This window comes from Scomber japonicus, chromosome 15 (genome assembly GCF_027409825.1).
Source record: "Scomber japonicus isolate fScoJap1 chromosome 15, fScoJap1.pri, whole genome shotgun sequence".
Lineage (NCBI taxonomy): Eukaryota > Metazoa > Chordata > Actinopteri > Scombriformes > Scombridae > Scomber > Scomber japonicus.
Genome location: NC_070592.1, coordinates 20990666 through 21007949, shown reverse-complemented (window position 1 = coordinate 21007949; position 17284 = coordinate 20990666). Strand labels below are relative to the sequence as shown.

The following is a 17284-nucleotide window of genomic DNA, read 5'->3' as shown; positions in this document are numbered from 1 at the left end:
TATACACACACACACATATACACAAACACATATGAAAACACACATACACAGATTTCCTTAAGGCCCTTGAAGAAAGTGCCTACCCTTTCTCCCAAAACCTCTCCTTTCCATCACTGTTCCCAAAACAGCATGGCAAAACATCCCGGAGGCCATACTTTACATTACGGCGTCTCCCTATTCCTCCCTCTTTGAGTCTAACTTTGCACCCTCTTTGTCTGGAAACAGGGATGGTTTTGTTTTATTTAAATATTAACCTTACAAAACTTCTCTTTTGAAATAAATAAATAAATTTTTAAAAAGCAAAACAAAAATATATATCAGTCAGTAGGGAGCATGAGGACACTAAAAGGCTCCAGTCACATTTAGTTAAATGTAAAGGGACTGTGTATCCACAATCCAGGGAAATATGATACAGGATTCTTTGCTTTAGCAATAATAAATAAAAAGCACTTACCCTGTGATAATTGCTCAGCCTGTGAGTGATTACATATTATACAAGCACACACTCTCACCGGACTAAAATCAATTCAGGGGAAAAAAAGAAGGTATTATTCAGTGAGCAGCCACCAATTCAGCTATAAACTGTCTTATGTTTTAGTGTCTGTGTGTCCATTAATGCCATTATTCCAACGTTATGTAAAACCATTCATATTCTGCCAACAGAGAAAACACGGAACAAATTAAATCACTGAAATGAATATTCCTTTCTAATGTCAATGCTTTCAGAGTAAGTGGCTCTTAAAAAAGGACACTTCAAATACAACAGTAAAATTGCACAGAGACGATGCACACACCTAAAGTATACTTTGAGTTTTAAATGCCAAAGGCTTTTCCTTTATGTCAGATTTGAACTTTACCTTTTTTTACCTTATTTAATGAGATATTGATATTTGCATTTTAGGGGATAAGATAAAGCTACTGTGTTTGTTGGTCGAAGCATGCCCTGCTATTCCTTCAGAGACCGCACCATTGACACTTTTTTTCAATCACTAGTCGGCCCTCTTCCAGACCAGTGGCAGCCTGATAAAGATGTTCCAGCTGGACAGTCTGAGCCAGATTGGTATAAAGGCCTGGGGTACCCTCTCCTCCAGAATTAGATAGGGCTGCACTGGAGACTTATTGCTGTTCTTGACAAGGTATAGGCCTAATAGGTAATCTCAGAGACAATAGCTGAAGAGCTGCGCTGCCAGACTGCTCAACAATCTAAACCAAGCCAACCATGAACGCAGCATAGAACTCCAACCTAAAGGCTTTGCTAGGCAGCGATCCTACAGTACATGATGGCTGAGTGAGAGTTTGAAAAGTGGGTCTGAATACCAGCGCTGATGATGATGGAAATGAAAAAATCTAGCGTGGATACAGGAGTTAAAGCAGTGAGTGAGTGTGAGCAGGTGGGAAAGATCAGGTAGATGCTGCATTCACACCATGTCAACAGAAAAAAAACAAAAAAGTGTGTTAGTGTTCATGTATTAATTCAAGTTGGTTACCCCCATTACTAGATGAATGGTAATTAAACCTAAATTGGCTGTTTTTATAGTGTTGCATGTGGTACATTTAAAGCAGTTTTATTAACTTAATCCAAATACAATCAAACATTATATGGCTCCTTTGCCAATATAATGCATTTGTCAATATAATAATCAGTCAATATAAAACAATATTGATTATTTTTTAGAGGAAAGCAGGAAATAATGTACAAATGAGACTAAAAGTCGACAGCCACCTACCAGCTCTATGAAGCTGTACTGAGGCATTGTGGCAATTTGAGCCAAAAGCTAATGACAGCAAGCAAACATAATCACAATGACAATGCTACCAAGCTAATCTTTAGCAGGCCAATGTTTACTCTCTTAGTTTAGCATGCTAACATTTGCTAAAGTACATCTGAAGTTGATTTAGAGTCAGTGTCATTAGTTTTTGCAGGTATTTGCTAAAATTTCATTGTGAAGGGGATATGAATGTCTGCACCAATTGACATGGCAATCCATACAGTTGTTGTTGAGATATTTGAGTCAGACCACCCACCTAAACAACTGACTGAGCAACTGACATTACTCTGTGTAGAGCTTTGCCGCTAATGTGGCTAAAAATATATATATAAAAACAACAAAATAAATAGATACGTGAGAAAATTACTGATGATGCAGAGCTTGTAAATATATTGCATCAATCAATAATAAAAAAGTAATTGCATTACTTAATTGATTCTACTGGTGCTAAATTAGATGTACAGTAATTGCCAGTGATGGTAACTTTGGAGCCAATTTTGCAGCCATCATTTTGTTGACACTTTGGTAGCGCTGCTCTCCAAGGCAGACACATTGTAGCTGTCAGACATTCCTGATATTTCAGACTCAGAATAGACCCTGTCCATGACATTTTTACTTGTCAAAGATGGAAAAGAACATGTGGAATTAGTAACATTAATGATGGCTGCATTCTATTTAGGTGAGCCAGAGCTGTGGTATTATGCATACTCACTCACTGACAAGGCCTCGCCGGAATGCTGCAATGGCACCAGCATTAAAGTTATTATTTACACCTGCGCGTTTCCTGCTTTGTCAAGTCACAAGGTCTTCCCTGAAAAGCTTCTATTATGTGAGGTGAAATGAACAGTTTTTGCTTAAAATTATGGTTTGCACAATGTGAAGTGAATGCAGCATTAGTTGACAATTTAATAACAGAGAGAGACTTGAGCTATAATGGAAGAATACACAATTTAAATGCATACAAATGTAAAGTCAAGAGTGAGTGACCCGACTGCTTTTGGATTAAAAAAAAAGAGGACAGAGTCGTGGTTGAACAGGAAGACAGGCAGAGAGAGAGAGAGCGAGAGAGTGGGTATGTTATGTAAATGGGGATGGTACTAACCAGGGCACACTGCTATGTTGCACAGTTTGGTCTGTGTCTCAGGCCGTCCACAAGTCACGGCCCCGCCTTCGTTCACACACTTCCTGGTTCGCGTCCTGGTGCCCCTCCCACAGGTCACAGAGCACAGACTCCATGACGACCACTCCTCCCACAGCCCATGCACTGCAAACACCCACACACACGCACCCATACAACATGAGGAATGAGGAATGAGGGGAGGGAGGGATGGAGGTAGGGAGGGTAAGGAGGGGGTGGAGCATCCCATCACAGGCAATACAGGGTTAGAGAATGAGAGAAACATGAGAGATTAAATGAGTATGAGCACATTCCTTAAAAAACATGAAGGAGGTGACCTCTGACCTCCACCAAAAAATCATTCCAATTAGCAGAGAAAAAAGTGATGCTGTACATAATGGAGAAAATGGATGTTAGGAATGGACACTGGCATTTGAAGTCATGCAGCTCTGGTCATGACAAGGAAATGAATGTGGTAAGCTTCCTACTGACATTATTAAAGCTTTCAGTTACTATACACAGCAAACCAAAGGATCCAAAGACTTCAAACACTTCAAACACCAATTAAAGTATTGAAAATGCCCCCCCCCCCTCCCACTTTATTGCACATCTCATCCCATTTTAGAAATAGATGAAGTTGAAATAAATGAAAATAGAATAAATGAGCAGTGGAGTTGCACAGAAACTTTGCCGATAATGAATTTTACTTCAAGACTCGTCTTGTGATGCCGCTTCACTGAGAGCTACGTCTTTGCGGGAACGCGTCGACTTGATGTGTTCCAGCCATGTGGTACTGGCAGATTGTGCAATGTAAGTGAAACACACACACATACACACACACACACACACAGACACGTCCTCAAAGACTACACCTGACCTAAGATTAGTAAGAATAAAGCTGCAAAGAGGAAAACAAATATGCTGAAAAAATACTCAAGAGAAACCAAAGAAGGAAAAGATGATTGACAGGATTGGTGTATGGAGAAGGATGAAATTAAAAACAGATGAACATAACAAATGAAGACGATTATGAGCCAATTTGAAAGAATGCAAAACATTTTTAAAACAGCTTGAAATGGAAAAACAGAATGTTGAAAGAGATGGAAGGAAGAGAGAGGAGCAGATTTGGAGAGATGCCGGAAGAGAGACACAAATCAAGATAGAGAGAGCGGGAGGGAGGTACAGAAGCAGGGAGGGAGAGAAAGTTGGAGACAGCAGGACCAAGATTGCTGGTCCTGTGTTGAGCGAAGCTAAATAAATCATGGCGATAAATAATTAAGTCTTCTGTGAAGGAAGGCTCAGAGGAGCTGGAGTAGAAGGCAGAGACAGAGATGGAGGTATTAAAGAGTATGCAGATATGGAATGCTGGTAAATAATGAGATATTCTTAAATTCAGCAATACATGGTATCAGTGTGTCTTCAAGCTGCTGTATAGAGTTGATATGTGGTGAAAGAACAGCAGGGAGAACAAAGCATCTTGCATATATCCATTTGACGCATTTGTGTGGCTTTTTGCTACACTTGTGATGTTGATTTTAGTGAAATGCTTCTTTAAGTAAACTCATTTGCAGGCCTTTCTGAGCTGGTTGCATTGCACCAGTTGTTCTTAACATAGGTGTTTACTAAGTGGAGATTAATGCATTATGAAAATGAAACATGGTCGCACTGCACCAGAAGTTCTTATAAAGCCTTGTTATTAAATAAAATAATAAATGACAAAGCTAATGTGAATTTGCTAATACAAGATAATAATATATCTGAAAGGACACTCCCTTAAAATGCTGTTTAATAGTGATGTAAACTTAGAGGATTTTAAATTTTATGTATTTCCCTTAAACATAGAATATGCAGTAAATTATAAACATTATATATTGCTGTAATATTAGACTAAATGGCCAGATTTGCTTGGTTAGATATTAACCAAGAACACGGTTGTATAATCCCTGTAATCCCCTATAATTTCCCTCCCATTCTAAATGGTATAAATACAAACTCTGAAACACACATTTTTCTTGATAGGAGCAGATGAAGGTGAATGTTTGGCTTTCAAGTTTAATTTATTGGTTGGCCTCACAAACTAGAATAAACGCATCATAAGATATATTATACTACAATATTAAGAAGTCATAATACAGTTCATGACTCCCTTTTCACACTGTTGTTTGCTTTTGATTGGATGGTGCGTATGAAGTATGTGTGTTTCCTAGCAACTGATTTCCACGTTACTGAAGTTACTTAAAGCTAGAAAAGACTGTCCATAAATTTAGTAATGGCTTTAAAAGAACCCAGTCCTAAACTTCTCCTTGTAGCCTTGAAGATTATTGAGGTTGACGTGTGTCATGGGTTACCCGAAAACAAGCAATCCCAATTGTATTCCTAGTCATTTTAATACACTGTTCCATTCATTATCCATCAAATAAAAGATACTTAGCGTGGGAATTATGATTCAGCACAATACACTGAGAAAGTTGTGGCGGTGGAGCAGTTGTTACTGATTTGAAAGGTGGCATTTTAATGTAGCTGATGTAGTGTGCTGAAGCATATCAGCTATAAATATTTTAGTATCAGGCACAAAATAATGCATATTTCCAAAGTATTAAATTTAATTAATCCTGATAATAATAAAATATAACTGACATCCAGATCCGGTCGTGGCATAGGCAGCACAGGCGAATGATCAGGGCGGTGTCCATTCAGAGAGAGCCCTCAAATGATGGAAGAAAAAAAAACAACTAAACTTTACTTCTGCTATGTTTTACTAATACTATTTTAAAACCAGCATTTCAAAATATTACAGAAAAGTCCACAGCAACAAAACTACTAGCATAGCCTATTAAAAAGACCCTATTTTCTAGGTTGCCTGCAGCAGCATCACCACCCCGTTCTTATCATCAGTAGCCTAATACAAATATGTCAAAAAGACCAAAACACTCAGGTGCCCTGGGAAGAAAGAAGAAGAGAAGACGAGGCAAAATGTGAAGAAGACAGAGGTAATGTGTGATGAATGAATAGTTTTATATATTGCGTATTACCTACCATTGGAGCAGAGTATTAACAAGAAATGATGCTAGTAACGTTCACTAATTGAATAAATACCTAGGGTTAATTTCTGTTACTCCCTCCTGAAATTCATTAGAGGAAATTAAAAATACTATTCAGGTGTTTACGCTTTTTAAGTGTGTTGTTGCTGCACAACAAACCATCTGCCTCAAGAAACCAGGCACACATTTTTTATTGACATCTTAGTCTTGTTAGCCCAGCTTGTAATAGTCAATTAAAATGCTTTTCTTTTTCCATCCCCCTTGGTAATTAATAGTTGTACGCTCTTGCATTTTCATTATTGATACGTATTTTATTTATAGCAAACAGCAGTACATCATGTGGGAGAAGTGCTCATGTTTTGTGCATGAATACTAGGTGTAGAGGAGACCGGTAGCAATTGTAACAGTTTTGATCTCATAACTCAAAAACCGCTTGAATTATATGGATACCATTTTTATGCAGGTAACGTGTATCTGTGTTCTATTTGGTAATTGGTGTTTAGAAAGATATAGGCTTCAATGTAGGTGCACATATAGGTGCCATTATTGGCTTGGTTTCAGGATCAGCAGTTTTTTTTATTAATATAATGTAACACCCAATGGTCACATATACTCCTCTTCTCTCTTCAGATGCCCTTTTGAAATATTTTAATCCCACCCCTGCAAATCCTAGACCACCTGTAAACACCTTCTCCATCTCAGCAGCGCCTTCCAGCAGTGCAGCATCAGGTTCTTTAATACGGTTTTTATTTTTAGTCTTATTTATGTTTCTAAAATAATAAAACAATCTCAAAGACTTTAAGCTTTTCAGTTCCTGAGTGAGGGCATGAACATTGGAGGTGGAATTGGCAACGACGTAAGGGCACCAGCTAAAATCTTGCCTAGGGCACCAAATTGGTCAGGGCCTGCTCTGCTGGCATCCTCAAAGTGCAAGAAGATTTCTTGAGGGCTGACTTGTAAAACCTTCTCAGGAGACAGACGCAAACATAACTTGATATAGTCCAATATTCATTTACACACAGATTCACTCTTTCTGTTATTTAGCATCTTTTATTTTAACAACAACCCAACAGGATTGCTTGTAAGACATTAATTAGTCATCCACATTGAATCTCCATCTCACGACTCAGTACAAGTGTATCTGAGGTCTAACTGTAAAGAGAAGATAAAATGACCAAGTTCATCTTCCTCTATACAAGCATGTGCAGTAAAGCACACATTCACAGCACCAATCAGAATAAGGCAATATGTAATGAGGGTGCAGTACTTCTTAACATCTCTTTAAAATATATATATTAAATTATTAAATACACTCACATATAATCATGTATGCTGTATAAAGATATCAACTTTTAATTTTTCATTTCTAGCTTTTGAAACAAGTAGTCTATTATCATATTGAGCCTAACCATTACCATCATTACCAGCATTTTTGCAAAGGGTCAAAGCACAGCATGGATGCATTATTTAAAATTGCATATACTGTATATATATATGTATGTGTGTGTGTGTGTGTGTGTGTGTGTGTGTGTGTGTAAGCTTGTGTGCTCGCCATCTGAGTTCCTGACTGTATCCTTATATGCACCCTCATTGTCTTGCTTGAATGATTACTGGAAGCGTGGTGTTGTAGCAGTTTGACTATACGCACTGACCCAGGCACACTGTGTTCATAATGCGCCATTGTTCTACCCCGTGTTTTAAATGTCAGTGAGTCTATGGCAAATGAGCAGTAGCTAAATAGAACAGAAGTATGGGGTACTACTTCATTTTGCAGGCTTTGGGGCATGAAAGTCTTATACTTCAGTGCATATTCAAAAAAAAAAAAAAAAAAAAAAGTTAATTTGCCGAACCAATTACTGCCTACTTTGCTTTGTCAAGAGCCAGACCATTACTTAAAATTGATTATATGTATCACCTTAATTTAGGAGTTTTACACATGCAAAAACAAGAAGAAAATTCCTATTTACACTTCATTGGATTTCTGTCCAAACAACTTTTCTTTTATGCTTCCTAACTTATGCGGATACACACACAGGCATATCCACCCCACTATTAACACACCCATACTTCTATGTCTTAACTTGTGCAAAATCACAAATAAATGATTAAAAAAAGAAAAGAAAAGAAAATCCTGCAAAGCCAACTACCAAATAAAGTATGCAGAGTGCACTCTCCCCACCTCAGGATACTCTGGGAGAAAACGTGTGTATTTTCATTTATGCTTGTGTGCCTTGTGTATTTGCTTTTGCAAGTAAATGCATATGAAACGGAATAGAGGATGATGGTTAAAAAAACACACCACTTGCAGAGTTTTCAGATCAATCAAGCTATTGGATGCCATGTTTTGAAAAGCAAGTTTTAAAGGCATGAGCTGTGTGTGTATATATATACTCAATTTTCTCTAAAAATGAAACTGGAGTTGTTTAACTTGACTTTTTTATGGTATTTGACAAATAAAATTGTGATTTGAGTGACTGAATTCAAAGTCAGGAACATCAATTGAGGGCCTTAATTGTATGTTTTTTTGTATCTCTTTGCTATCACCCCCATATTTGTGGTCTAGTTGAATTTGGTATGATCCCATTCAGGCAATCCCTGGAGTGCCCCTCCCCAACCCCCACCCCTCATCCCAGAACCACGTCAGAAGACATCAGAGGAGTGGGGGAAATAATGAAATAATAAATGGAACATAACACAGCAACCAATATCCCATCAAAGGAACGGCTGAGGATATTAATATCGACACTGAATGGAAAATGAGGCACTTAGACATACAAATCGCGTTGGCACATTTGCATAAAAACAAGATTAGCATATGCACCGACAGGGAAGGAAAATGTTCCTCTCTTTTTTTCATTTAGTTTTCTTTTTAGGCGGGGCTGAGAGTAAACATCAGTAAACAGTGACTGACTCCTAACTCAAATGTGACAGCGTACATATCCTAAAAATGTACACAAGGACAAATACTCTTCAGAGCACTCGTGCAAACTCATAAAACTCTCACACAGACACACAGAAGACGCAATCAAAACAGCAGAACTATGTGACACAACACTGACTTCCACTTTAATTAATTAATTACTCTTAAATGTCACTTCAATAAGAAAGGATAAAGCAAAATCAACACCCACACCTTATGCTGTTGCAGGCACGGTTAATAATAACTACACATATACATTCTGGGCGCACGCACACAATATGTCGCACACACAGGAATTAGTGCACATTTTTTAAAGACATGAGTCTACAAATGCACTTTTGGGAATGTGTAGTATGTGTTATCTATATGAAAGATTTTTTGGTCTAGGTCAAAGCTAGCTCTTGATGGAAAACTCTACATCATACATACACCAGTATAACATATTCAACCTCTATATGAGGTGAACATGTTAGTTCAAGCTCTAGCTCTATAAAGCTTCCTCATTCACTAACAAGTGGAAAGGCCCATGCTGCGACATCGACATTTAAACAGTAGGGTCCCTGCTTTTGCTTGGAGAAGTTAGTAGTCCCTGATCTTCCATTTAACAGTGTATCTTCAAACACATCCTTCCATCTCCCACTGGCATTATTAGAATGGTTAGTTATGGAGGATGGTGGTACTCCTGTGACACACTCCCTCACCAATCATTGGGTTCAGGGAGGTTAGTCTAGAGACTGCCCCGCTGTCTGCCAGCTAGAATGAAGGCTAGTGTATTCTGTGCTATTTCATGTCATATTCTGATTGGTTGGTTTGTAGACGTAGGTCACAGCAGCAGTCACAGCAACATAATTATGATTCAGGTTGTCTTTGGCTGCCAAAGCTCCAAATCGGCCGTCTTGGAGTGAGATCTAGGCCCATTATTATATTTGATGACCAAAGATTTTTACCACATATTGTTAAAAATTGTCAACTTATATATCAGACAGCCCAAACCCAAAATTGCACAGTGTAAAAGCACCTTTAGACAGTCCCACAGTCAGTCCCCAGTCACCATAGACAAGGAGAAAGGACATCATCAGCGACCACTCCCCTTGTCATACGGTTGTGCAGAAAGCTAGTGGAGTATATTATATCTGGTTCAGACATGACTCCCTTGGTCCCTTGATTCTACTGAGTAGCCGCAGGATTGATTGTCCCTCTTGTCACAATGGAGTACCCAAATGATCCTTTGTGTCCTTTTTGTCTAGAGGATAATCATGCTTCCCATCTCAGATATATACTGCAGCTAATTTTGACATTACCCATGTTGGGCAAAAGCACAAATGGTAAGGCTGGTTATCTACAGCAATTCCTCCGTTGACAGGAAGGTTTTGTCTGATTCCAAAAAAAAAAAAAAGTACCAGGTTCTCAGAAGAAATATTCACTGAAAAGTGTTCCACTATGTCTTTGTTGTTTTTGTTGGTCTGTAGAGGAAACTTCTGTCTTTATTCACCAAAAGCACCATGCATGTACACAGGCAAAGTATTGTAAAGCTAGGGGATTTCTTGAAACATACCCTTCATTCTGGTGAAAACCCTAATGCTGGCGCTTTATTTGTACGGGGTTCCAACAGACAGAAGTTACACACAATTAGGATAGGATGGCATAGGTCGCCTATGCCATTGGATGATGCACGACTGTGATTTGATGAGGAAGCACTGTTTTTTTTTGTTATCCTCTGGTTGGGGCGGGGGGCTGAGCATTAGCAATGGATAACGGGAGGGACAGACAGCCTGTGCTAAACAGGATTTCACTTCCATTGCAATCGAGGCAATCAAACAAGAGCTGGACAGGCAGTACACAATTTTTATCTAGAAAAGACCTACACTCAATCAAACCAGAGCAGAACTTACATTATTCAGGATGAGCATTGCACAAATTCCTTCAGTGACTTGATCTGGCTTGATTTTTTGTGATGTGTGTTGCTGAAGAAAATTGAATAAGGCACTCCTCATGTTGCTGCTGTCTTTTAATAGCAAGCAGATAGGGCTGAATATGCTCACCCTGATCGGCAGAGCATGTATGAACATGAAAATTTAATTTGATTGGCTAGATATATTGCATCTAAAAATAAAAAAGTAATTTCTTTGAAGCCAGAGAAAAGGCATAGCTGTAGTTCTCACTTTGAATGCTTTCTATGTCTATGTTATCTATGTCACTGTAATGTGAACACAGATCTCCACATTTACACATTGCAATGAAAACAAGTTAGTTTAGCTTTCATGGTAAATTATCTTTAGTGTATCTGCTAACTATAAATCAATCTTCTATCTATACTTTCTGTATAAAAATTAATGTATAAATACACAAGGCAAGGGAAATGAGAACAGTGCTGAAAGGAAAGTGAAGGAGCAGAGGAGAGCTAAAGATAGAGAATCCAGGGAGTATCAACTTCTGAACTGTAGCAAGTCTAATAGACTTCCTGACATGCACCTCAGATGTCATGTCTCTCTCTCTCTCTTTCTCTCTCTGCATCCCTGTCTCCCTTTCTCTCTCCTCTGGCCAGGAATTTGAATTGAAATGACATTATCATTAGGTACACCACGGTCAGATTATGTTTCAGCTGCACAGATTTCACTCGATGTGTGTGTGCTTGCGTGTATGTGTGCACACACACCACTGTTTTCCAGCTTTCTTAACACATTGTAAAAAGACAGGTTAATACTGCGTGGGTGAGTGAGGTGGTAAGCAGGAAACCTATGGTTTAAAGCTACACTTCATCAAATTTTACATTTGACAGTGCAGCTTGAAGCTTACAGTATGTTCAGATTCTGTGTATCTCTAGATGTAGAGTGTTAGGTTAACGTACCTGAGCCTGTGATTCCAGGTTCTCCTGGACAGGAAGCAGTGTTATTGCACATGCGTGTTTCCCGCAGGGCACCACTGCATAGTGTCCCATAGGGAGAAGAAACACATGATCGTGTCCTCACTTGCCAGCCTTGCCCGCATGTTAGAGAACACACACTCCACTGTGACCACTCCTCTGCTGCAGGATCACCTGAAAATCAAGACAAACAGGGACAGAGAGATGATAGTTCATCTTCTTATGCTACGAGGAGAGGGTTAGTTATTAAAACATGATCTTTGGTCTCTGCTCCAATGTTTGATACTAAAAACATTTTTCGATGCCAGACTTAAAACAACATTCAAAAGCATATTTCTATAAACTTACTGCTGTAAATGTAACTGTTAGTGGAGATGTAAGGCATAAGTCATTGGTACATTTTCCACTGTCATGTTTCCCAAAAACAAATCCTTGATGTATTGATTGCTTTTAGCAGTTCTTAGTTTTTCTCTGCTTTTTATTTTATGGAATTAGATCAAAATTTTCTTTGGATCACTGTGACACCATTACAATATTACTACAACAAAAAGACAAACAAATTCTATACAATAGTCAAGAGAAAATCTAGGGCGTATCTGACAAAGGTTTTTTTTTAAAGCGGGTGGGGGGCGTGTTTGTGGTTACAACAACCAAACACATTTCCTTTATTTATAGAAGCTTTTCCCCCTTTGGTAAATGTTCTATAGGAGATCATTTTCACATGGCATTATATAGAATATTCCTCCATACCATACAGATATGGGCAGTGGATGATTTAGATGTTTCATTAATTAATTAAATCCCCTTAGTGTGAATTAACATTGACTGAATATTCATAAGGATGATCATGTTAGACAAATGTGTTTTAAGATGATAGTCAAAGACTTTAATACTCATGGAATTATGGTAAAAAATTAAGCCCCAAAGGATGATCTTATATTTGAATAAACAGGAGTGGTACATACAGTAAACAAGCATATCTGTGTGCCAGGGTGTCTGTGCGTGTCTCTTCTTTAAGGAGGGATGCGTATTTATGTGTACATAAGCAGCTGTAATTGATGTTTAAACATGACTGTGCGTGATGTTCAGTTTTCCAGACAGCCTATGGAAACTGTTCCATTGTTCTCTCTGAGTTACGCCCTTGAAAGAGAAATTTACGAGTCAAGTCTTTGCCTACTTCTCTCTCTCTCTAAATTGTTTATGAGCGCCGTGTCCTTTGATAGAGGCGTCATCACATGGCAAAGAAGGAAATCAAATTAATTGCATGTCCGTTAATCGCATTACATCTTCATTAACATGCCGTGAGTCAGGGCTTAAGCTCATCACACATGCCTGGAGGAATGGAAGAACGGGGAGAAGTGAAGAGGGGTGAGAACAGAGGAGAAGGACAAGACAGAGCCAGGGGTTTCCCTCGCGGTAGGGGCTCTCCCCCTCCACACAGCTGGAGCTGTGTATATGGGAACTCGGGTGTGCGTACAGTGGGAGTGTATGTGGGCACAAGCTCAAATTAGTATATGACCTATTCTGGTGTGGGTGAAGCAGCCAACATGTAATGTCATGTACGTATAAGCACATTTCTCTGCATATATACATGTGACATTAATATGTTTAATGTATCATGTCATGAATAATTCAATCTTTCTTTTCCAATCCTATTAATTATGCAAGACGTCCAAGTCACACAAAAACACACACACACACACACACACACACACACACACTGAAGTTCACAATTCTGCATGTCCACAAATGCCAATGGTCAACTCAGGCAAAGCTGCCCAGGGTTCAACAATCCTTCTAAAGGGAAATGTATCATTATTATCTATATGGCACTCTTTATTCTTAGCTACACACATCTAAAAGTCAAGTTGGGTGCATTTTGTTCCACTAGTGTGAACTTGCACACATACACACACATTACTCACCTGTTTGTGCCTGAAACACACCTGGCTGGTCAGCTGATCGTGGTCTCTGTGTCTTCACCTTCAGATCATCATCATCATATGGATCTGATAAAATAGGAGGAGAGATTTTTTTTTCTTGTTTTCTTTTTAATGCATTGTGCAACTGAATGTACAAGATCCAATGAGAAGCATATGTGTTGCAAGAGTAAATAAATACTGGCATGTGGATGTCCAGTTTCTTATACAATTGTGCCCCAGCATACAGAAAGTTGGATTTAAAACTGGAGTAAATATGTTCTCATTAACATCCACTTTGTACATTTAGTGAAGTCAAAAAAAGGCATGTTTTCAGTACATCCAAAACACGACTCTGGCAAAACATAAATACAAAACGCCTACATTTCCTTGGCTTGTACCTTGTAGCAGAATATTTAAAGAACACACTGATATATTTCAGCGCACATCGTGCTGCAGCAGATAACAAAATGTCAAGTCTGAAGCATAATCTCAAAAAGTCAGGAAGAAGTCAATTCTGACTGGTTTTATTCGCTTAGAGGGAAAACATGAAATGTCAATAGAACTTACGCATTGAAATCCAAAGTGAGTTCTTACAATTTAACAAAGCAAAGGAAGAAATAAAAGAGTTTTGACTTGATTATAAAGGCATAAAAAATATGCTGTTACAGTAGAGAAAAGCCTGGATCTGATATATCAGAGAGCAGATTGGGACCAGAACACCTCACATATATAGACATATAGCATTTGTGGAAACTTAAAAATTGCCTCGAAAGAAATAATAGAGAAAGTGAAACCATCCAACATATATCTGAGTCAGTTTTATCTAAACTGTTATGAACATACGGAGTCATGAGCACAAACTGTTGTATTCTGTGCAAATGGATTTGTAGGCTTAGTTTCAGCAGCACAAGACTTAATCAGCTCCCTCGGTGGTGGAGACAATGTTAGATTTAGAGGATCTTTTTCACCCATGCCATTGTTTGCGATGGTTGAATTTACGCAAAGAGGCAGAGATGTACAGCATATCTAGACATATTATCCACATGGCATGTAACTGTGTGTGCGTGTGTGTGTATTAGATTACAGAGTGCAAAAGTGATTGACACTGAAAAGTCCTCCTGAGCTGATTGAGGGAGGAACACAACACATTCTCTCCTGCCTCCAAGTATATATACACACACACACAGACACACACACACACGGAAGTATGAATGCCTTGGAAGTGTGGCGAGGCTCTGTCATGACTGCTCAAACGCCCATTGCTACCAGCCCCCTAATTTGGCCTTTTTAAGAAACAACTGTTTGTCAGGAAAAATACACTGTTTATATACTCTACCTAACTCTAGCTCTTTCATTCATACTGTCTAACTCTCCCTCCCATTCCCTTGTTTTCAGTGTTGTTCTCAGCAGAACCACTTGTGCTTAAATGTCAAAGTACAATATTTTACCTCAGGAACAATGTAAATTTTGTTTGTGTGCTGTCTAGATGATATCTACAGCTGGCTTTAGCCCTGGGTAACTATTGTGTTCGTTCATGTGTGTGTGTGGGGGGGTTGTTTTGAAATAAACTGAAATTAGCAAATGGTGCAACAGTGCTTGGAAAGTGTTTTGCAAGACAATAAACTGATTTCAATTTTGCCTCATCGCCTCATTGCCTCAAAAAAACCCAAACAGAATATTGTTGCATCTAATGTGACAATCAAACTTGGAGTACAGATGCAAATGCTGTCCTGAAATCTACTTTCATTAGCCTCACTCAGGTCAGTGCACAGAACAAACACCCACTCACTTGCAGGTTTTTAAATATTTTCCACCAAAAACATTAAACAATGTTGCAGAATAGCGCTGCTTGATACCTGAAGCTTGCATTGTTTTGAATTTTTCAATTACTGACTCCAAAAACTCAAGTTTGCCATCATCATCATCATCATCATCACCATAATCACACAACATATTCTCCTAACCAATCAGCTCCTAACCCTAACCCTAACACTAACCCTAGCTAACAATGAGGCAGAAAATGTCCATCCATCCATCCATCCTCTTCCGCTTATCCGGGGTCGGGTGACGGGGGCAGCAGCCTAAGCTGGGATGCCCAGACTTCCCTCTCCCCAGCCACTTCGTCCAGCTCTTCCCGGGGGATCCCGAGGAGTTCCCAGGCCAGCCGAGAGACATAGTCTCTCCAGCGTGTCCTGGGTCTTCCTCGGGGTCTCCTACCGGTGGGACATGCCCTGAACACCTCACCAGGGAGGCGTCCGGGAGGCATCCTGACTAGATACCCGAGCCACCTCATCTGGCTCCTCTCGACGCGGAGGAGCAGCGGGTCTACTCCGAGCTCCCTCCGGATAACTGAGCTTCTCACCCTATCTCTAAGGGAGAGCCCAGCCACCCTACGGAGGAAGCTCATTTCGGCCGCTTGTACCCGCGATCTTGTTCTTTCGGTCACTACCCAAAGCTCATGACCATAGGTGAGGGTAGGAACGAAGATCGACTGGTAAATTGAGAGCTTCGCCTTTCGGCTCAGCTCTCTCTTCACCACGACGGATCTGTGCAGAGTCCGCATTACTGCAGACGCCGCACCGATCCGCCTGTCGATCTCCCGTTCCATCCTTCCCTCACTCGTGAACAAGACCCCGAGGTACTTGAACTCCTCCACTTGAGGCAGAATCTCATCCCCGACCCGAAGAGTGCACTCCACCCTTTTCCGGTTGAGGACCATGGCCTCGGATTTGGAGGTGCTGATTCTCATCCCGGCCGCTTCACACTCGGCTGCGAACCGATCCAGTGAGAGCTGGAGGTCACGGTCTGATGAAGCCAACAGGACCACATCATCTGCAAAAAGCAGTGAGTCGATCCTGAGTCGAAAATGTCATTAAAAAAATAAGCAAAACATTAACTCTTCAACTATTCTTCTTCTCTTTAACCCTCAAGCTTTTTGATAATCCATTTCTTCCACATCCAAGTTCTCCTCATCTTCATCCAACTACTCTGGTTAGTCATGTCTACTTACATGTACCACAAAGCTACCAATGCTGCTAATGTTTTTAGCCACTGGAGAGCACGTTCCAAAATGGCACCATTCATTCTTGTGAAAGTCGTTCTCTGGCTGAGTGAACTGACAGCATACATATTATCATTAATGATTTAATGATACTGCTTTTGTAGACTTTCCAAAATGTAATGCACCAAATGGATCAAGCTTGGATCATACAATGAGTCATTTCAAGTGTGTTTGCAACAGTCAGATAAATGTATTCACGATTTGCAGCTGCTCCTTTATTAGTGATTGTGTATTGCAATACTGATTATTGCAACTACACCAAAGTCACCTCGCTTGCACGACACGCTTTTGAGGGACTGTTTCTACCTGCAAGACAGGGGTCATGTGATAGATGAAAAAAACAAAAAAGGGAAAAACACGGTTTGTTAATCAGCCTGCTGTGCATGTTTATTATTTCATCTCTGCCAAAGCTGAAGTCTAGCCATTGGGACAGAATGGGCTCATCTAGAGTGTTTCAGACTGAAGCTGAACTGAGGTCCTGCATAAATGGCCACTATAAGTTGAATAAGGGGTTTGTTGAACTGTAAGATAGACCTGGAAATGTGCATATCACATCCCCTTTAAGTGTTACAATGCCATACCATACCATAC

At 39.6% G+C, this 17284-nt stretch overlaps 1 protein-coding gene across 1 annotated transcript in view; it reads right to left on the bottom strand.

Annotated features, from left to right (window-relative positions):
- Window positions 1-17284, bottom strand: part of adgrb2 (adhesion G protein-coupled receptor B2) — a 146012-nt gene that overhangs the window by 95999 nt on the left and 32729 nt on the right. Inside the window, exons 2-4 of the mRNA XM_053334205.1 lie at window positions 13636-13719; window positions 11696-11884; window positions 2872-3033 (exon numbers count right to left, since the gene is read on the bottom strand). Coding sequence (XP_053190180.1) covers window positions 2872-3033; window positions 11696-11884; window positions 13636-13719 — 435 coding nt within the window. The remainder of the gene's footprint in view (window positions 1-2871; window positions 3034-11695; window positions 11885-13635; window positions 13720-17284) is intronic.